Source organism: Leguminivora glycinivorella, chromosome 18, assembly GCF_023078275.1.
Source record: "Leguminivora glycinivorella isolate SPB_JAAS2020 chromosome 18, LegGlyc_1.1, whole genome shotgun sequence".
Classification (NCBI taxonomy): Eukaryota; Metazoa; Arthropoda; class Insecta; order Lepidoptera; family Tortricidae; genus Leguminivora; species Leguminivora glycinivorella.
In genome coordinates this window covers 1,664,068-1,686,430 of record NC_062988.1, presented here as the reverse complement: position 1 = coordinate 1,686,430, position 22,363 = coordinate 1,664,068, and the positions used below count along the sequence as shown (strand labels likewise).

The window sequence follows — 22,363 nt, the reverse complement described above, 5'->3', positions numbered from 1 at the left end:
AATTGAACCTTATCACTGAGACAGAAAGGTGATCGTATCAGACTATCGAAAACGGTCCACATGAGAGGGCATTGTTTGGGCTGGTGTCCCTCTCGCACGTGTGGCCAGTGTTAATGAGGTTACCATAGTAGTAGTATTTTTATCTGTATATTACCTGACTTTATAACTTCTTATATTATTTTAGTGTTATATTCTTATTATTACTATTAACTAGGGTTTCGATAGTGTTATATACTATTAACTAGGGTTTCGATATATTTCAAAGAATTGGAAAATAATTATAATGTAATTATTTTGATGCCATTAAATCAAAGATTTGTATAATTAATCAATATGTTCAAATGGGTATTAGTAGATTTGGTAGTAACTTTGAAATTTGACTGGTATCCCCAATGTATGACAGTGATGACGTCACTGAATAATGTTGACATTGTCAGTAAGTGCGAGAGGGACACCAGCCCAAACAATGACCTCTCATGTGGACACACTTTTTGACCTAACTACTCATTCTGGTTTAACTGTAATTCTGTGGTTAATAGTCGGTTGCTGTTATGTTAATTGCTATCGACACGCCTTCATTTAGAGATGGGATCGCTATGCGTGTGTCAAATGATGGCGATTGTAAGCGTACTGAGTTACGTAATAGAGCCTGCCCGGTGTTGCAAGAATAGAGCTTGGAACAAAAAAGTATAAATTAAAAAAATATATGGATAACATAGTAGTGTCGTTCCGTTTTCTCACACTTATTGATCAGAAAAGGACGACGCTACAATGTTGCCACTTTTGAATTTCTACTCGTTTTTTGCCAGGCTGTATAGGCTGTTTGAAAACTTTTAATTATTTTGGTGATTATATTATACAAAATTTTGATTAAAATGTATTGCTATGAATAGCATTCTTGGGCGAATTGCGCAATTGATGCTTTTACACCAATTGCGCTTAAAAATATTTAAATATATCTATTTAGGAAGGATAAAAGAAATAACACAGTTTCCAATAAATGGTATTTATTTCTAATTTAATAAAGTTTATACGCCGATAAAGAGATTATTCAAATGCGAGAGCCCTCGCGCTCTCAAGATGTAGCTTTCCATCCAACATAGGTTGTGAGGCTCACAAACACGACATTTCAATCCTTTCATTTTATAGATAAACGTTTTATACAATTGTTTTGTATATTGTCCTTGAGTTCATGCAATATGCTTACTGATAAACATAGTTTTCAATCGGTCATATTTGTCTTAAATTCTTAACAACATTGTTCACTGAACATTGAATTGAATCTCTATAAATAATTAAACTTATTCTCAAAATAAAATAAATGATAAACTTTCTCCAGCGATCAGTTATACATACACCTTGTTTTTATTGAATTCCGTTAACTTTAAGGGAAGGTTCTTTAGATCAAATACAATTAATTTCTCTACGAAACTAGCGTTTTAACTCTTACGGTTATCGAGTTATGAAAAAAATGAAGATAATTACTGAACACGTGTGTGACAGCCTTTACCAATTCCTAATGTTATTTGTTTTGACATGTGCCGTCAATCACTTAACACTAACTTGAATGTTATTCTTGAATTTAACTGAAAGTGATATACAGGGTGGTTCCTGATAATGAACCGTGTCCAATTTAACGGAAAACAAAAAAACACCGTGTAGTTTAGGCCCACGGAAACAACTTGAAAGCCACAGGCCATATTTTTCATATGGTCCATATGGCCATATTATTTTATAGAATTCTTGTATAAAACGTTGCATATAAAAGGAAAGAATACTCTCACAGCCGCTGCCACGTTCACAAACTATTCTAACACAGAGAGCGACCAATCACGTCCAACCTTACAAAAATAACTCTTTGACCTCCTAACACAAACTAGTTAACTTAATCCGAACAAGAAAATATAACTAAGAAATAAATAGCTACTCTCGAAAGTATCTGATTTCTGATAAAAATTATAAGAACTTAAAATTAATTGTGAAAAATATTGGTACCTAGTAGGAATCAAGATATACAGCTAACAAGTGTTATCATATAATTCTTAACATACAATCCAGATCATAACAACCTAAGCAGTCGATTTGACTTCGTAGCCTAAGGCACTGGTCCCACCGCGAGCTAGTAAACTATGAGCTATCGGCTATAAAAACGAACAAAAGATAAGCACGCATGTAAATAAAAGAGACTCGGCGATGTTTACGGCCCAGCCACGACATTGGTCTAAGCGCGACAGCGGTGAGCGGCAGCCATACGTGCGAATGAAAAGTCCCATCGCTGTGTCTCGCTCTAATGTATGGCCGCCGCTCACCGCTGTCGCGCTTAGACCAATGTCGTGGCTGAGCCGTTATAGTTAAGTTACTCGCCCAGCGGTGAGCTATCAATATCACCGTGTCTCTTTTATTTGCACGGGAGTGCTTATCTTTTGTCCGTTTTTATAGCCGATAGCTCATAGCTTATTAGCTCACGGTGGGACCAGTGACTAATGTATATAGTCACTATAAATCTTCTATCCCTTGTAAGAGCTGTTTCGCTCGAACTTGTAACAATAGCGTCTAAAATCATTTATGATTGTATATATATCTGTGACTTTTCTGGCCATAAATGGTGTTTGATAGTAACCATCAGTTCTGCAGGGATTTCTAACCAGCTAGTAATGGTACACAATTTAGTAAAATACTCATAAATGACGTGCAAAAAGGGTCGGATGAGTTATTTAGACTACAAACAATATTATGGGTACAGATGTAGAAGTCACTCGACCAAAACTCACTCGAAACTTAACCAACACTAAAGAGATTCACAAACTGACACCGTGAGCTGCCGCAAATATTAGTCACCTAAAATAATATTACTCTTTGAAGATCACAAAGATATGTGACATACTCTTATCCCCTTATTCTTAAACGTGCTCTAAAGTTTATCAAGCCGATAAAGTTCGTTTTCATCACACTCTCACACTAAATGTGATTTTGCTGGCGAAGCGTGAGTTACAGAAAAATCGTTCTCCCAAGGGAGTTATGAAATTTCTAGTACCGTATTTAACTTTTTTTTACCTTTTACATATTTTTATATTGCAAGTGTGATGAAAAACATTGTAACTCGGGGAGTATGAATATTACAAACTCGAGTTTTTAAATCGCTCCGACAAGCCGCCGCGATTTAACTTACTCTCGTTAGTAATATTCAAGTTCCTCCCCTTGTTACACAATGTACTATTGTCCCTTTCCGACGTATTGGTGTGATAGAAAAGGACAAACGAACTTTATCAGCTTGATAACTTTAGAGTACTAAGAGAGTACTAACTTTACAGTAGAGTAATAAGGAGATTACTGTATAAATAAGATCGCGTATATGTTTATGCGGTCGTCATACAAAACATTGACAACGAATGTTTAAGAACCGGCACATACGAGACTGCTCAACTGCAATTTACATGGAAACCGCAAGCTGACTGTTACAGTGTCCGTACAGTCAACATATTAAAATCTTAAGCCACTATAGAACCCTGTCGTATTGACACCGCGCTTTATTTGCTACAGAAGTCAGTTTGACTTTTACTGTGAAAGGGTTCTACAGTGGCCTAGGGTTCAGATTGGTTGACGGTACATAGTGCAGTCCGTCTGTTTTGACCCTGGAAGCAGCACTTGACACGGCATATCACGGCACCATTTAGGGAATCACCTAAACGCCATGCTCAGGTTCTAACTTCTTTCTATTTCTATAAATACCGTACCAAATTACTTTTAAAAACTCAGAAATAGACCTTTTTCACTCTATACAGATATTCATTATTATTTCCTATATCTGTGCATGACCAGTGTAATAATACATTACGAAACAAGTGCGGAAAAGAGAAAATTCGAAACGAGTGGCGATAAATTAATATCCCTCCGGTCGTGTTTCAGATCGACACGGTTAACAAATTCCTTCCTCGCACGTGTATCGTATGATGTTTAACAGTACATACGGCGCTTTAAAATTTCGACATGACAAGAAAAATACTACTTCGCGCCCTAGTGCAGAAAAAAACACCATGTACTGTAAAATATCTTGTGTAGCACTCGAGCAGTGACCACCTACAAACACAACACATAACGTTCATTCACAACAAGAGACAATAGAAAGATCAATAAATACACAACGGAATATTAACACGCGTACAGTAAACGGCCATAAAGAATGCACATCGGTCTTCGGAAAGAGATAATTCGTCACAAAGAAAGAGACAACGCTCTACGAAGACGAAAAACCGATCTGCATTCTTTATGGCCGTTTACTCTAAAGTAGTGCACAATGTATGCGCCAGTAGATGGCGTTGTACAGACACATATACAAGTTGAAATAAAAAGGATCAGTCATACTTTGCATAGTGACTTTTGAGGTCAAGAAAGGCGAACAACTTTTATTATGAGACCAATGCTCAAAACGCGAAAAAAATTTGACTGATTCATACATTTCGCCTGACGTGCAAATTTTATTTTGCTATTTCAGCATTGTTCCTATCATAAAAGCTGTTCACTATGACCTTCAAAGTCACTATGTATACGTATAAATATCATTTGTATCATTTGAATATCGACGCAATGGCTTCAATATTCCTTCGTGTATGATATAAAGTATTCATTATATAAATATATAAAGACATGAACTACGCTAACGCTATGTACAGAACAGCCCACAAGGGGAAAGTAACGGAATTTCTGGCGCGCCATTTTCTATAAAAATATTGTGAATTGATGAAAAATTGTACATAAGTCAATTTGAGGATAAAAAAACATTACAACGTAACTTTGTCACAACGTAAAGTTTAAATCACAATTATTGTGATCTATTTTTAAACGCCTTTCCTTTTTTGTTACCGAAGATGTATAGAAATCTGGTAACAAAAAAGGAAGGTTTACAAACTACCTGAGACATTTTGGGAAACCTAGTGGATCTTGCTCAGCGTCATGTGGCCCGTTTCTCGAAAGGTACAAGCCTTGTATTACAAGTGTGTTTCCATGACAACCTATACGGTTTGACAGTTCGCGCACTTGTAATACAAGGCTTGTACCTTTCGAGAAATGGGCCCCTGGACTCTATCAGCTTACCAATTTTATGAAAATCGAAGACGTGATCCAAATGTACAAACATTTTGGGAACCAACATTTTATGGTGCCACATTAATTATCTACTCCCACATTAGGCCTAGCACATGATTGCCGCGAGATAGATGACACGTCTTCTTCTAACTGTATTAATGACATAAGGACGGGTAGTCTATCTCGCGGCGACATACTCTCTCGACAATCATGTGCTAACCCTGTTGCTATCAATGTCAAATCACATACATTTTTACGAAGATTATTTTCTTGCCAAAATAATCTTCGGTGACAACTGTGTGCTTTTAAAACTGAATTTACAACTGCAAGTTTCGAGACGTACTATGGGTAAGAGTGAGTGGTAATATCTGCATCTCTTTCTTGCTCAAAACTTGCAGCAATAACCTACAGGTCAGCTCGTCGTCTGTTTCTGTACAAAGATGTACATTTTTGCAACTATGCACATGCAATCTGACCCAAAACAACATCTTAATGCAACTAATGCATCTGGACTTTGTCTAAAAGTAGAACGTCATTTTGCATACGCATGAAAATCTCCCACATAACCTAGCTGTAATTAATCATAAGAATTTTTGTATTTGCATTAAAATTTTAACCGTGACAGTAAACACACGTAAATTTATGCATTTTTGCTGATACCTTGTCGCCCGTTCCTTGACATTCTCTTACAGTTTCTGTCAAAAAATTGTGATTTAATATTTAACTTTGACATACATTTTTAAAGTCCAACGCCACATGTTAGGCTCCATATCAAACACAGGTTAAGTGTAATTTGCAAGAGGCGCGCCACTGACATGTAATTTAGTCAACTAAGTTCACTAAGGCCGTCTATACACTTGTAAACTTTTTTTGCGTAAGCAGGAACATTCTTATATCTTTGTCATAAGCTTCAAATTGATAATCAACAGAGCGAAATTTCCTCACCATCAACAATATGGATATACAAAAATTACATACAAATATGTCCCATGTCTTCTATTCCTAGACATTAGACATATATTTTGAGACAGAAAGAGACGCAGATAGATATTACTATTTCATTCTAACTATAACTGCGTAGTACCACAGTATAATAAAGAGTACTATCGTACAGTATGGCCACTCTCGCTCCCCGCTGAAAGTGCCGCCCACCCCCTCTCGGTTACCTCACAGTTACCGCCTGTCAAAAACGCGAATAGTCAACCTGTCATATTTCACTCATACAAGCATAGTACGCCTTTACCTACACGAGCTTAGACTGTGTGCTAGGAACGCGCCTCTTTCATATATTGATCGCCAGTGTCCGAGGTGTGGTAGTTGCTAGCTGTAGAAGAACATTGAAGAAATATTACCGTTCCAATTTACGTAAATGTTTACAAGCGTACATTCGGGGTAACATTAACATATATCTCTTACGCTACTATGTTTCCCTAGATATATCAATAGATAGCTTAGATTCATTAACTTCGGTCATATTTAAGTATTTTATAAATATAAAAAGGTTAAACTGTTTCGATGATAGTCCTAGTATTATTGTGATATTTCCAAAAATACTGTAAATATTTGGCGTGAATTTATCATTTATTAGTTTCGTCTCAAAACAGTTTTTTTCATCGTCACAATTCACGATTATCATAGTCATTGTTTTATAAACTTGACATTTATGGATATTTTATATTTAACGTTTATTTCTTAGCAAGTTTAGTTTAACATTAGATTTTTTTTCAATTCTGAATTAATTGATTTTTAGTGTTCTTTTCTAAGTCGTCGTTGGTGAATTCGACGCCTACGGTCGAGGCGGGAATCGAATCCACACTTAGGCGGTTAACGTTTTAACCACTAGACCACCCGGCCACTCTACTTGTCTCCAATTTTCTAGTATTATGCCAAAAAAAGTAGAAATTAAACAGTGGCAACATTGTAGTATTGTAGTGTCTTCGTTTCATTGCACATATTGATATGAAAGGGACGAATCTAGTGTTGTCACTTTTTAATTTGTACTCTTTATTTGCAAGGCTTTTGAAAGGTTAGCGAATCAACTCGGGCAGTGTACTCCTACCACATTTAATAGCTTATGTAATTATGTATTGATATTCTACGGTAATTAATAAGTTGTCGCTTATGAAAAGCGTCTAAGAAGTTTCCGATTTTTCACCAATCGTTGTGGTCTACCTATAGTAGGGGGAAATTAGCTAAAATTACGGCATAATTAATGGAAGGTTTTTTTTAATTGAAATATGTACGTTATAGACTGAAGTTATTTTTCATCAACTTTGGTTCTAGCCTCGCCCCAGTTGGTCCTTTGCTGCTCTCGCCCCCCCTCTGCGTCACCTCTCTACCCTCCCTTAAAGTACCGAAAAGGGGGGAAAGAGGGGTGACGCAGAGGGGGGAGAGATGGGGAGGATTGATAAAAAATAACTTCGGCCTATAATGTACATATCCCAACCAAAAAAAATCTTCCATTAATTATGCCAATATTTTCATACATAACTTTCCAGAAGCAACGTACTACTAGGCCATAAAACGTGCTTAATAATTGCTATATGATTATGACATGTCCATCTATTATGTGAAAAGCGGCAAAAACATCGCTGATTTTCCATAATTTTATAGTAGGTAAGAGTCCGGCGCTCGCGCCGGGAGTCGGAGCCATTAAATCCGCGTATAGTGGCGCGGGTTAGTCAGTCCTGGCACATTTTTAAGAATGAAAGTTTTAATTTTCCACCTCTAGTGTAGGTGTCCAGCATTTAGTGTGGTAGGTAAGGGTCCGGCGCGCGCGCGGCGGCCAGCAGCGCGTACAGCGGCGCACAGGCGGCGGCGGGCGCGGGCGCGGGCGCGGCGGCGGGCGCGGGTCAGTCGGTCCGCGCGCGCTTGGCGGGCGGGGAGCCCTCGCCGCTCCAGTACGCGTACGTAGGGAGCCACTTCTCGAGAGATATGTCGAAGAACTGCTCCAAGCGGATGGCGTCCTTGTGGATCTGTGATTCCGGCTGTTGACAAATAAACGAGGTTAATAACTTAATGTGTGTCTCTTTTAAGTACAGATTTGAAGTCCTCGAGGTCATAGTCCATTCAGGATTTTATACACTTCAATAAGATCACCTCTATCTCTTCTTTCCTTGAGTGTAGTCAACTTCAGTGCTCCCAGTCTACTTTCGTATGGTAGTCTCTTGATCTGCCTTGGTATTTTAGTGGTATTTAGCTTAGAGGTATGAAATTACTAAAATAAAATTTTACGAATACATTTACGATGGCAGACGATTCGGTGCACCTATCCTTTAGTTTTTTCTATAATTACCATACGCGCCAATTTACAATTTCAACCTTAGGAGTCCCATGTAAAGTTCTCATCAAACAGAACTTTCGGGAAAAGAAACCTGACAATGAATTGATCATCTGGAAGGCAAGTATGGTCAAAAACATCAGGCCGTCCCTATCGCACTATCTGTAAGTGTAGTAGTTATCTGCCAGAGCTGGAGTGATTGAAATATTTGATCTTGGGAAAACATTTTTCAGTGCAGTGCAGCACAGAAAATAATTAATTAGGTCTCACATTTAGAGAAACAAACGGAGTAAATAAATTCTGACATACGTTGGACGTTTGCCTCGCTCTGTGTGGACCAGGCTAATAATGCTATAGCTACACACATTGCGATTATCATGATAAAACTTCGTCTTCGGCATGCGTGCATGGCCACACTGAAATGCTGCAGAGTTATCGTGATGTGTGTAGCCGTATCATAATAAAATAAATAATAATACATACAGGATTGTCCGATCTACCAACAGGTTCACACAGAAGGAGGCTCAACGCGAGACAATGGATTATCATCTAACGATGTTATTTTATTTTTATTTTTTAATTTTATTGAACGAACAAATTATCTTACACACATAATTATCTCGAAAAGTCACAACGACGATGTTATTTGTTAATATCCGACTTTGCATATCGGTATAAACCGCGAGGCAACGAGTTGACTAATCACTAACTTCTTGTCGCATCAAACGACTAACGCACAGATGCCTCGCCCGAAGCAAGATACCTGGACATGCCTCATCCGAGGCACATCATTGTTGGACATTTGCCTCGCAGCGTGCCTCCTCTGCGAGCGCTAGTTATCGGGATGCAACTATATTTTGTTCACGAGACACATCGGCCGGCAGATCAGGCAACTTGTCCACATGGAGTGAGGCACGAGGCAACGCTCTAGCGCGACTAAGAAAGAAATGCCTCGTCCGAGGCAAGATACATAGACATGCCGTCCGAGGCACATCAACGTTGGATGTTTGCCTCGCTCCGTGTGGTGCAGGCTAATAACACGCTAGTTACCGGGTTGTAGAGGCGCGCGTTGCGGAACATGAGCCGCACGTCCGCCACGAAGTGCGCCACATGCGCGTAGCGCGTCGGCGACCGCGGCTGTAACTTCATTCTGATCATGTCCAGGCACATCGGCCGAGAGATCTGAAAGAAAAAATAGGACAAAATTGTAAGGATTAACAACAAAAGCCGAGTGTGAGCGGCTAGAGAATAATATATGCCCATTGCCTACAATAATCTTCAAAAAATTGGAATATCAATAATCACATGTCTTAGGACATCCAATTAACGTGAAGTATCTGTACGTTCTTTCTTTGCTGGTAGAATGAAGTATGTATGTATTTTTGGAAATATATATTTAGGTTTATGTATATTTATTATGTAACTTCTTATGTAGGTAACTATGTAAAGTTTTAGTAATATCACCGCCCACAATATCTCTGCTTTGCCTAAAGGTTCACTGGTAGAGAATGCTGTCTGGCATTAAGTCCGCCTTTTGGAATAAGTTTTTCTTTCTTTGTGTACAATAAAGATTAAATAAATAAATAAATAATAAATAAAGTTATTTCTAAAGTAACATGATTTTATGTGTCATTTAAATTTACGGCTAGTAACGTCATCTGTCATAGACCAAAGGAAACAAATGACTACGCGTATGCTATAACATACGTGCCCATGTCTTTAATGTTATAGTTAGAATAGATCGATTTTATTTGTTATTTATTGACACTACCTGAAACAAACTTTCAAAATCTTTGCGTAATTCAAAATATTAGCTTGAGCTTCTATCGCAGGTGCATGGTTGTCGCGGGTGTGTTACCTTGCTGTGGTACTCGTGGTTGTGCTGCGGCACGGGCTCGCGGAAGGGCAGGCTGGACTCGTACTGGCAGTACAACTCGAGCGTGACTCGCTCCATGAGTTTCTGCTCTCGCGGCGATATGGTTTCGCCGGGGGCGCGCGGCTCTTCGGGCAGTTCGGCGAAGTTCACGCAGAGGAGGCATTGCCACGTCTCAGTCTCGCTGTAAACAAACATGTGAAAAACTATTTATTTATTTGTAGCTTGTAATTCTTAAATGACTGTAGATAAAAGCTGATACTTGTTACGAGAACTTATAGATAAAGAATAAGAATAAGAATAAGAATCGTTTTATTTGCCAAAAACAGTATAGAATACAATATTAATAACTACTACAATACTATTATTTAAAATAAATTGCAGGCAACTATAACATAAAATAATACTAAAAACTAAAAGTAAAATTAAATAAAAACCTGAGCGAGCAATGGCAAATGGGTTCCAGTTTCAGCATGTGCTAGGCTACCTGGTAGCCTGGCGCTGGTTTTCAAACTGGTCCCTGAGACTTGAGAGAGTGATCACTACAGAGGTATATGTAAGGCGAGAACAATATTTATAAAAAAAACGTGATTCTGCGCTGTGTGTGTGTGTGTGTGAGTGTGTATGTGTACACAGGTGTGTGTGTGTGTGTGTGCGTACTACTTTTGGTTATTTTTAATTTTAATATGCAGGTGTACGTTAAATGCATTTACTTAATAGCACCAAACTTTTTGATCTTAAGAAGTTATTTACACTGGACATGGTGGTCAAGTCGACAACCATCATCATCTCCTCCTAGCCGTTTTCGGCTACGGCGACTGCGTTTTACGATTGAGAGCGTCGCCTGGTGTGCTCTCAGGTGACTGACGTAGCCAATTTTTGATACGAATGTGCGGTCACATTCGCGGTAGGTCAGTATCCCTCAGCCATAATTGTAAGTTATAGCCACAGGTGGTCTTTAGCTCATCGCGCTTAGCGTCGAGTTCTGTGCGCCGTCTAACTTCAAACTGACGCACCTGTGTCTGCACGGTAGTTTAAGTGAAACTCTTGCAGACTATTTAGTACGGCCACCGGTGACTACGGCACATGCATCAAACTGATCAAACAAACATGGGAAACGTCATTAAAAACATTACAATTACATAGAAATGGTCTCGCTGTAGACATTTTTTGCAGCTATTTGGTCCTTTACTATAGCAACCCCGTAGTCACCAGAGGAGATGGTTCTCCTCTAAGAAACCTAGCACTATTTTCAGTTTGCCAAATGCATGCCTTAGTGTGTTAGTCTCCCTTATTTGTTTTTGTATACTTCTACACAGACTCGCAGACAAAACTCAATATGTCGTTGGTTGCTGTAAAATGAAACAGTGATCAGAAGCTGTGGATCTGTGGAAACGCTTTGTGGTGATCAAAGCCTCTGTGTGCCGTCATTAGTATGGTGTGACAATTAGAGAGTAGGACATAGACTCACTCGGGCAATTTCTCGATGGTGGGTATGTGGCAGTACTGGTGGAACACCTTGGGGCACTTGTCGCAGCACATGAGCTCGCCGCCGTCCATGCACACGGCGCACCAGTCCTCGTTGGGGTCGCCGCTGGTGGCGGCGGGCGCCGCTGCCGTCGGCGCTACTGTGCCGCCTGAAACGTGACGCTTATTAGTGTTTCTCCACCTATAATCACATTACGAATTGAACGAAATAAACGTAAACAAACGGCGTGTCACTCTCAAAGTAACACGTGCAGCTCAAGGGGTTCTCAAAGTAAGGGCCGACAGAAAAACAAATAACTTTTAACCAGTTATTTACGATCACTCTATTACACTTAAACAGTGAATCGATCGACCAGTGTTATGACTGTTATATTATGTTATGATCATAGGATCAATTTTTAATTTCAATAAATATACCAAAATGTTTTGTGGTGAAATAAATTAGTTTCGTTTTCGTTTATATTTATTTACAAAGTCATTATTTGTGAGACTTATATTGACCGGGATATAGACCGTGATTACCTTTTCTTTTTAAATTTCAATCGTGAGGATGGCTTCAAACTATCTAATGTATGGAATCCAGTGATTTGTTTGTGTAAAAAACCGGTGAAGTCAGAATTGAACAAACGTAGTGACACTGTGAGTATAGTGTGTTTGGACAGACCATCGAGTGTGAACGCGACCAGTGGTAACGCTGAAAGTGAACGCAGCCGACGCGCGCGAAGGAGGGTAGATCGCGCGCTGTCTATACAACTTTAACATCCACCCGCCTTCGTCAGTTTTCCGTGATCATGATGCATGCAACTGCGTCGAAATATCGGGAGCTCGACAAAAATCAAAAAGGTAATCACGGTCTATATCCCGGTCAATATAAGTCTAATGAAAATAACCGTGAATCATTCAAAACTCTCATTATTTGTGTAATGGAATATGTAAAGATTTTTTTCTACTCCCGAACTGTTATTCGTCATTTACAGGGTTGTGCACAGATCTTTAAAACCCTAAATAAAGGTCTATTCCCCAAAGCCAGCCTCCGCCGGCTTTCCGCGCATGCGCGCAGTATCGAAAAAACTGAAAACGCATTGTTTGGCTCTGTAACATGGTTGCCATGGGCAACGACTTATAACGACACTGCGCGCGTGCGCGGGAAGGCTTTGGGCAGTCGAACTGACAATGCAAACCTTTGCGTCAGGATACAGGAAACAGTGTGAATTTCACGAAAGTTATTCAAAAAAACTATTAAAAACTAAGTGCATGGTCGTAGAAAAAGTATTGTATGCAACGGTGTTTAACTGAGTCAAAAATACTCGTGGCGTTTCAATAACAATTTTCGGCTTCGCCTCAAATTGTTACCCACGCCACTCGTCTTTTTTGACCTCCTTTAAACGCCTGTTGCATAAAATACTATTAATAAACTTGTAAAATATTGGCCATTTCAATACCTCGAATGGTGCAATTTTTTATAGCATCGGCCACACCTTTGTTTAATTCAAAATAGGAATATAAGAACCCTCTCCGCCGGATAGAAACAGCTTGTAAGTTCTTCGTCAATGTCCCGCGGCAAGAGCCTTTCAAAAATGACATACACTAGAGAGTTTGAGATGGGTAAGGCAGCGGCTGGCTATCACGAAACGAAGATTTAGATTGTAGTGTGCACACCTTCACGTAATCTACCTATACAGGGTGAATTTTGATAGCGGGTCAGTTAGGGCAGCTATGAGATCCCGTAATCCTACGTGAAAATGGTCTAAGGGGACCATCCATCGATTTCAAATTGATGAAAAATACCATTTACAGATTTTGGAAAAAGCATACAGGGTGCGAGAAAAAGGGCATTTTTGACTAACTTTTTTTTGACGCCAATCAATCCCATTCCTATTAAGGATCAAAAGCTTGTATGGGACCAAAAAAAATTTTTCTGTTAGAAAAGTCACAAATCGCGAAAAACTTTTCCTATACAATTTTTATATTTTTTTTTTGCATGGTGTTTTTTTTATCCTAATCGATTCCATTCCTATTTAGTATCAATACTCCCCCTTAGACAATTTTCACGTAGAACTACGGGATCTCATAGCTGCCCTTACTGACCCGCTATCAAAATACACCCTGTATATCGTGACCTCCTTCGTGGATCACTTTGACTCCGATCGACAGATTTCCAGACCATTCGATCCCTTGCGACTTCCAAGGCATCATGGACCTTGACGGAAAGCGACACCTATATATTCCGAAACTTAAGGTTCATACTTCAGTAATAAAGCATAAGTTCAAGTAACAAATTGTTTCTCTCAACGCTCCTTCTTACATGGCGATCCTGCCAGTGCGGCCAGCTTGTCCTTACAAGATAATTTAGATAGACGTAGGGTCATGTTGGATTGTTAACTCTTACCGGCAGTGTCCGTGGAGGAATGCACGGCGGGCTCAGCGCGCGGTTGCTCAGGCAGAACTTGGACACCGTTGGAGTCCAGTTTGGCGATGGTAGCCATCAAGTCTTGTACGGATTCCGCGCATACTTTGTCTAGTTCGACGCCGGCGCCACCCTGTGCAAAATACAGTAAAACATAAATTAAATGTAGTTAATGTAACAAATTGGAAATTTAGGGGGGAAGCCTTTTCCCAGCAGTGGGACACTCTATAGGCTATAAAAAAAAATTAACAAAATATAATTGTCACCAATCGTCGTGCGTTTTTGGGAAGCCTTATCTGGCCCTGGATTTTGGCCACGTGATTTCCTGTGCGAAAGATAAACTAGAATTTGACAAACTCACGTTGAGACTGGAGCTAGCAGTTTTGGAGTTGGTGGAGATGACAGTGGGGCATTTAAACCACCTGTGACCCATATGGGGACAGTGAACATTTGGCCTCTATTGACAGTAACTTGTGTAAGGAAGCTCCGCTGGTAGCCTAGCGGTAAGTACGTGAGACTTTCGTTCCGGAGGTCGCGGGTTCGAACCCCTGTTCGCACCAATGAGTTTTTAGGAATTTATGTCACGAAATGTCATCTGATATTTGCCAGTCGCTTTTTAGGTGAAGGAAAACATCGTGACGAAACCGGACTAATTCCAATAAGGTGCTTTCGTAAAAACTAGTGCCTACGCCAAATCTTAGGATTAGTTGTCAAAGAGGAACCCAGGCTCCCATGAGCCGTGGCAAATGCCGGGAAAACGCAAGGAGGATGATGATCGACAGTAACTTGTGTTACCCTCACACTACTCCCACATTACATGTCGACCGTGACAGAATCTTAATAAATTGACAACTAAGGGCCAGTTGCATCAACCACATTTGACAGACACATCATCGTCACGCAGCAGACGTCTATGGAACTTCCCATACTATAAAATTTAACGAACGCTTTAACGGTGACAGACGGTTTCGTGCAACCGGCCCTAAGTAAAACAGACTCACGTTGAGACTCGGGCTCGGTGTTTTGGGGTTGGTGGAGGTGACGGCGGAGGGCGGGGCGGCACGCGCGCGCCCGAGCGTGATCTTGAAGTCTGCGCCCGCGCCGGCCGGCGAGCCTGCGCCGTGAGACATGGACGACATGTCGAATCCACCTAAAAGAACATGTTTTATTTAGAATTATTTTCATTTTAATTTATTTCCAGTAACAACATACACTCTCAGGGCCAATCAGCGGCAAGAGTAACATGAGTCATGATTTTCTGGCATGTTACAATTATTTACGACGCAATTTCAAGTGATAATCTATCTTTAAATAAGTGTTACTTTCTGTAGTTCTGTAGTTCAAATAAACACGCAATGAAGTGACTCACGCTACTTTTACGTGGATTCACCCCTCTTAGTTTTCTCAAATCTCTTAGTTCCAAATTATACTTTAGTTTATCTAGGAATATTTGCTATATGTAACATGCTGCTGTGCCTGTGTTTTTGGCACCTGTTACTAGATGGCAGTAGGTTTCTAGCTACAATACTAATCGAGTTAGTGAGCCCGCGCGGTGCGGCGTGAGAAAGGTGAAGTATGTTTCAGACCAGGCTCCGTAGCCGAATGGCATTTCTGTAACGCTCTAGTCTGGTTCTGTCGAGCGAAAGAGATAGATGATAGCTGAACCATTTTTTTTAAAGTTGTCCACCCCACTTTTTTATTATTTGGAAATTTTTATGTGGTTTCCACTCAGAATCCCGAGCTCTTTCAATTCTAATGTGAGAAAAAAAGTGTCCTCAACGTTTTTTCTCATTCTGTTACCACAGATAGAAGGTATTAATTGTGAAAAAATACCCATGTTACAAAAAAAGGGAGGCGGGCAACTTAAAAAAAAATGGCCCAGCTACGAAAGAGATATTATCGTGAGCGTTTGTGCATTCGGGTAAGCACACTGGTCTCACGTGTAATCTTGTTAGTATTGAAGAGTAGTTATCTCGGCACTGACCATTAACGAGTCCCTGCTGCGGTATGTGCCATTTAGCAGGTTGAGCGGGCATGGCGGACAGGGCGAGCTGTGCGGGCGGCGCGGGCGGCGTGTGCGGCGGCGCGTGCGGCGCGGGCGACGGCGTGCGCGGCCCGCCCGAGCGCCGCCCGCCGCCGCCGGCCGCGGCCGCCGCCGCGTACGCGCTGTTCGCGTACGCGCCCATTACTGAACAATAAAATAACGCCACTGACCATACGACCTACTAGTATATTGTGCGACGAGGGAGGCGAGGGGGATTTTGTCAACGAGTGTTAATAACTCGCGACAGCCGCAGGCTGGAGAGAGTTATAAACGCGAGTTTACATTACCTCCTGAGTTACACACAATATTTTTCATCACATTTGAGAGGAAAACACAGAGGAAAAAAAATCATAAGACAAAACCTTCAATGAATGGCGGCGCCGCTGCGACCAGTAGTCTATATCGGCTTCTTCATATAAATCCATTGTTCTTGAGTACAAGAAATTAAACTTGATTAAATTAAAAAAAAAATTACAAAGAGCTTTTTGAGCACAAACAAACACTAAAATACTGCATATAAATTAAATTCAATATTCAAAGAAGCAAATCATCTCTTCGCTAGCTCGTAATCACATGGTTTGATTCAGTTAAGAGGTCGAACTAGTTCCAGTTCTACCTCAGAGATGGCCGGGGGCGCCATAAGCCTTCGGTAATTGTGTCATATACTTGAACTCACTCTGCGATTCTTTCGCCGAGCTACAAGTACACAACCTACACGCGGCGCATTAGTACTCAATGTCGGTTCTTGCGTACCGTTGGTTTATTAATATAGGTAAGGGCCAGTTGCATCAACTACATCATCGTTACGCAGGAGGCGTCTATAGAACTTCCCATACAATATAATTTTTAAGAAAAAAAAACCGCCTTCCTTTGGGGTTCTGGTGATAAATACTTTCAAATGTTGGATTATGTTATTAATTCGTCTGTATATTTTTTAATGTTTGATATTCGATATCTCCGTCATTTCTGAACCAATTTTGAAATCTGGATGATTCTGAAGTACTTACAGATGAGAATGATTATCAGAACGGAACTCTAACCAGGGGCGGCTCATTCTTCATCGGCAGTTCCACTGCACCAAATGTCACTGTTCTGGACGTAAGTGCATGCTGTTCTTATAAAAATACCAAAGTCACTATAAGTGTGCCGTTCAGATTTGAGGAGTTCCGTTCTGACCATCATCAGCAGTTCCACTGCACCAAATGTCACTGTTCTGGACGTAAGTGCATGCTGTTCTTATAAAAATACCAAAGTCACTATAAGTGTGCCGTTCAGATTTGAGGAGTTCCATTCTGACCATCATCAGGAGTTCCACTGCACCAAATGTCACTGTTCCGTACGTAAATGCATGCTGTTCCTTTAAAAACACAAAAACCACCATATGTATGCCTTTCAGATTTGAGGAGTTCCCTCGATTTCTCCAGGATCCCATGATCAGAACTGGGTTCTGAGAAAAATGGGAGCAATCTGTATGCATATAGATAGATAGATAGATAGATATACGTTTATTTGTACATTCAATCGAAAAAAAATTTGAAAATCGGTCCAGTAACGACGGAGATATCGAGGAACAAACATTAAAAAAAAACAGACGAATTGAAAACCCCTTCCTTTGAGATTTGGAAGGCGGTTAAAAATTTAACGAACGCTTTAACGTTGACAGACGGTTTATGCAACTGGCCCTAAGAAATTTAGAATGGCGGCATTTTGTGCACATCAAAGGATTTGTGGGGGACACGTTACACAGATTTGTACTGATGTATTCTGTATCATTAGAAATGTAATAAAAGGTTGGTAGTTACGACTCACTCTGCTGATAATGGTGCATGGCGGGGTGTGGCTGCAGCGGTGACCGCGCCGCTCCGCGCCCAGAACCCTGGTTCAGCAGGCCGCGGAGATTCAGCTCGCTCATACCTGTATACAAATTCAATTCTTCATTCATTTACAATGTGCGAGAACGCGCATGCGAGTTTCAATTACATTGAATAGAATAGAATAATGATTTATTAGGAAGCAATAATACACAATTACACATTGTCATAAAACAATAAAGTGTACGAAATGGCCTCACCTCAGCATATTGCCAGCGGGGCTGGAAGTCCAGCGGGGCCCATTTCTCAAAACTGAAAGTTACAAGCTACAAGGGAAGTCTCTTTCCAACTTGTCATATTAGACATTGACAACCACTTGTCAATTGTAACTTGTAGCTTCGAAAAATGGGCCTCTAGTCTTCCAGTGCGAAATCATTGCGGTTTTTCATCGGTGCTGATATTTATTTTGTATGTAAATGTAACTAAATTTTATGCTTGTTCGCACGACATTTAAATCAGTCTTTAAGGTCAGTTCAATATCCTTATTTTAACAGTACACACTGACGTGTGCGGCCGGGTGCGGCGTGTATACTGACCGTGCAGGTGGTGCGGGTGTGTGGTGGACGTGACGTGCGCGGCGTGCGGCCGGGTGCGGCGTGTATACTGACCGTGCAGGTGGTGCGGGTGTGTGGTGGACGTGACGTGCGCGGCGTGCGGCCGGGTGCGGCGTGTATACTGACCGTGCAGGTGGTGCGGGTGTGTGGTGGACGTGACGTGCGCGCCGTGCGGCCGGGTGCGGCGTGTATACTGACCGTGCAGGTGGTGCGGGTGCGTGGTGGACGTGACGTGCGCGGCGTGCGGCCGGGTGCGGCGTGTATACTGACCGTGCAGGTGGTGCGGGTGTGTGGTGGACGTGACGTGCGCGGCGTGCGGCCGGGTGCGGCGTGTATACTGACCGTGCAGGTGGTGCGGGTGTGTGGTGGACGTGACGTGCGCGGCGTGCGGCCGGGTGCGGCGTGTATACTGACCGTGCAGGTGGTGCGGGTGTGTGGTGGACGTGACGTGCGCGGCGTGCGGCCGGGTGCGGCGTGTATACTGACCGTGCAGGTGGTGCGGGTGTGTGGTGGACGTGACGTGCGCGTGCCGCAGCGGCGTGTGTTGCTGCAGCGCGTGCGCGGCGTGCGCGCCGTGCGGCCGGGTGCGGAGCGACGCCAGGGCCGACATGTAGCCGCCCACGCCGCCCATACCCGCGTTCGCGTACGACTGCTGTGGAAATGCCATTATATAGAGAGATACCGCTAATACAGAGATCTATTATATGTATTATAGAGGGTCCTCCCATTATATCGCGTCGGGCCAACTGTATGGAAAAAGAAGGGCTTTGCCCATACAGTTGGCCCGACGCGACGCTTATTCATTCACAAACGTACTCTAAAGTTATGAAGCTGATAAAGTTCGTTTGTCTTTTTCTATCACACCAATACGTCGGAAAGGGACAAACGAACTTTATCGGCTTGATAACTTTAGAGTGCGTTTATGAATAAGGGCGTTAGACCATAGACTATGATTGTTCAAAAATTCACTATTTCACAACAAAAACCAAAACGAACAGCAATTAAGACGAAACAATTTAACTTTTCATAAAATGTTCATGCAAATACACGTTTAACCTTTCAACAGCCGTCGCCTGTGATACTTTAGTGAAATATTTCAAAGTTTAAATTTGCGAAATAAATTGTTTCACGGCGGTTAAAAGGTCAAATAAGGCTATAATAAACATCTACCCCCCTTATTCATAAACATACTCTAAGTTATCAAGCCGATAAAATTCGTTTGTCCTTGTCTGACGTATTGGTGTGATAGAAAGGGACAAACGAACTTTATCGGCTTGATAACTTTAGAGTACGTTTATGAATAAGGGGGTTAATATATAATAGACTGCGTTTTTTTTTTTAAATAGTCATGCTGAGCAATATTTTTCTGGATCTTGCTAATAAACTTGAAAGGAAGAAACATATTTCTTTTTTTTTTAACTATCGATTGCTTTCTGGGCAAGAACATTGTTAAAACATGCATTAACAGCTAACACCGAGACGACTAGCGGTGTTTCTACAACCGTTTAGTATAAGGTTGATCTGCAGAGACACCCGAAACTGACCTGGTACCGAGCCAATGTCTGAGACATGAAACATTTTTTCATTATTTCTTATTATAATAGATTAAATGAAAAATAGAAACGATTAATTGAAGTTCGGTTAGCTTTAGAATACGTAAAAAAAATCGTAAATGTATTTTTTATTAAATTACTCATCATGGATGTTTTCTATGTATATAAGTATGGGGGGTATCTATGTGTATAAGAGTGGGGCCTGTAACAAAGGCGAAGAATTGAACTATAGGCTATTCTCCTTATACTGATCAACATTTGTTCGGCGACTTTTAAAAATAACTTGTATTTTGATTTTTATCACCCTTGAAAGTTTTTTCTAAGAGGTAATGTATTGCGAATTCTGTTAAGTCTAAAGTGTGACAGACAACTTCAATGACAACAATAATGGCGTACATTGAAGCTAATATTTATTTTATATGAAAAATTAAAAATTTAAAGACTTCATAATTTTTAAAAGTAGCAGAACAAATGTTGATCAGTATAAGGAGAATAGCCTACAGTTCAATTCTTCGCCTTTGTTACAGGCCCCACTCTGTATATTATACAACGTGTTACACCAACCACTGAAAACCTCAGACACCCCAACAGATTTTTATTATTTAGAGTTAGTCTAGAGAATTTATTCTTAAATCGGCCTATTATTTCCAAAGATATTGCTGTTTCTTTTATTTTCGTAAGTCTAGTTGATTAGTAACTCTACGTTCGTTGATTACGTATGCGTGCCGTGTTAGTGTATCATCGTGGTCCAAACAGATTACTGGCAATTCGTAATCCTTATTGCAAAGGCATAAGGCTTTAGGTATCTTATCAATTATCAGTCATACAAACTGGGTTTAGAACAAAAGTCGATAAGGCGATAGTTTGTTACAAATTGTAAGAAAAACAGCCCTTATTGCCTGAAATACGGTAGTGACATTGGTAACTGACATTCGCTTTGTAGTAACAGGGACTGACCTGTCGTATTTTCGCCATGATAAATTGAACCTTATCACTGAGCCAGAAGAGCGAAATTTTAAAAATTCAATCTTTAATAAAAAGAACAGCCAGTATTAAAACATTTCCAAGTATGCAATCCTCTATCAGAGATACAGTAGTAACTTTTGCTTTTGTAACTTTTAGACCTGGCACGCAAAAAATGAAAACTAAATACAAAAAATAACCTGCATTAAAATATAGCGTAATCGATTCTACTCTTGATTCTGAACAAACTGTTTTCTGGTTTTCAGTGCATGGTGTAACACGTTGTATATATCGTTGTCTGAGTACCCACAACACAAGCCTTCTTGAGCTTACCGTGGGCCTCAGTCAATCTGTGTAAGAATGTCTTATAATATTTATTTATTACTGAGAATGTCTGGTGTCAAATTATAAGACATAAATTGTGGGGGTTATTAATAAAGGGAAGTGTTTGTTAATTTATGCAAGGGCCATATCGTATCCTCGTAAGGCCCACCATAGTTAGTTTCCCATTTCGAATTTGAATCTTATTCTAATTCTATGAATAAATTGGTAAGATTTTCGTTTGTTACAAAAATCAATGTAACAATGGAAATTCTACTTATGCAATCAGTTAATGGAAGGTTCAAATTAGATTGCAATACTATGTACATTGTAATGTACATTGGGTCTTACGAGGGTATTGTATTATTATTTATGCACAAAACAAGAGTGTGGTGTGGTGTGAGTATTGGTCCATTCATGAGAGTTGGAATGAATACAATGAACAAAACTTTTGATTCTATGAGACCTGTATCGAGTGATACAGTCGTAAGGTTGTAATTGTTCAAAGTTTCTATTACATCGGTTGATCTGTTAAAACATAATGCATTTTTTTTTCTTATTCTTTTGATTCGAGCCAATTCTTGTGAACGGACTCTTAATTGGTAGGTAAGATGAAGGCATTAATTAGGGGCGGGATGAGTCGTTTAATGCTCTTAATTTGTGCAATAATGTTTTATACCTTGTTTACATTTCGCCCCTGCCGTTGTTCTTTGTACTGCCGATAATTCCCTAAATATTGCTGCAGCAGGATCGAGGGCAGTGGTGTGTTTACATATTGCCCTGCCGCTTATATCGTTTCAAAGTTTTAGCAACGGCGGACGTGGAGTAATTATAGCGGCCGCATTGTGTCTATTCGTGATTCGAAATTATGAAAGATATTTTTTTTTATACTACGTCGGTGGCAAACAAGCATACGGCCCGCCTGAT

At 40.5% G+C, this 22,363-nt stretch overlaps 1 protein-coding gene across 1 annotated transcript in view; it reads right to left on the bottom strand.

Moving 5' to 3' along the window:
• Positions 1-7,527: 7,527 nt before the first annotated feature.
• Positions 7,528-22,363, bottom strand: part of LOC125236094 (E3 ubiquitin-protein ligase TRIM33) — a 53,910-nt gene continuing 39,074 nt past the window's right edge. The window contains exons 11-20 of the mRNA XM_048142789.1: positions 20,144-20,161; positions 19,086-19,248; positions 17,984-18,088; positions 16,115-16,318; positions 15,132-15,280; positions 14,113-14,263; positions 11,707-11,872; positions 10,221-10,419; positions 9,413-9,544; positions 7,528-8,069 (exon numbers count right to left, since the gene is read on the bottom strand). Of these exons, the coding sequence (XP_047998746.1) occupies positions 7,935-8,069; positions 9,413-9,544; positions 10,221-10,419; positions 11,707-11,872; positions 14,113-14,263; positions 15,132-15,280; positions 16,115-16,318; positions 17,984-18,088; positions 19,086-19,248; positions 20,144-20,161 (1,422 nt within the window). The 3' untranslated portion in view covers positions 7,528-7,934. The remainder of the gene's footprint in view (positions 8,070-9,412; positions 9,545-10,220; positions 10,420-11,706; positions 11,873-14,112; positions 14,264-15,131; positions 15,281-16,114; positions 16,319-17,983; positions 18,089-19,085; positions 19,249-20,143; positions 20,162-22,363) is intronic.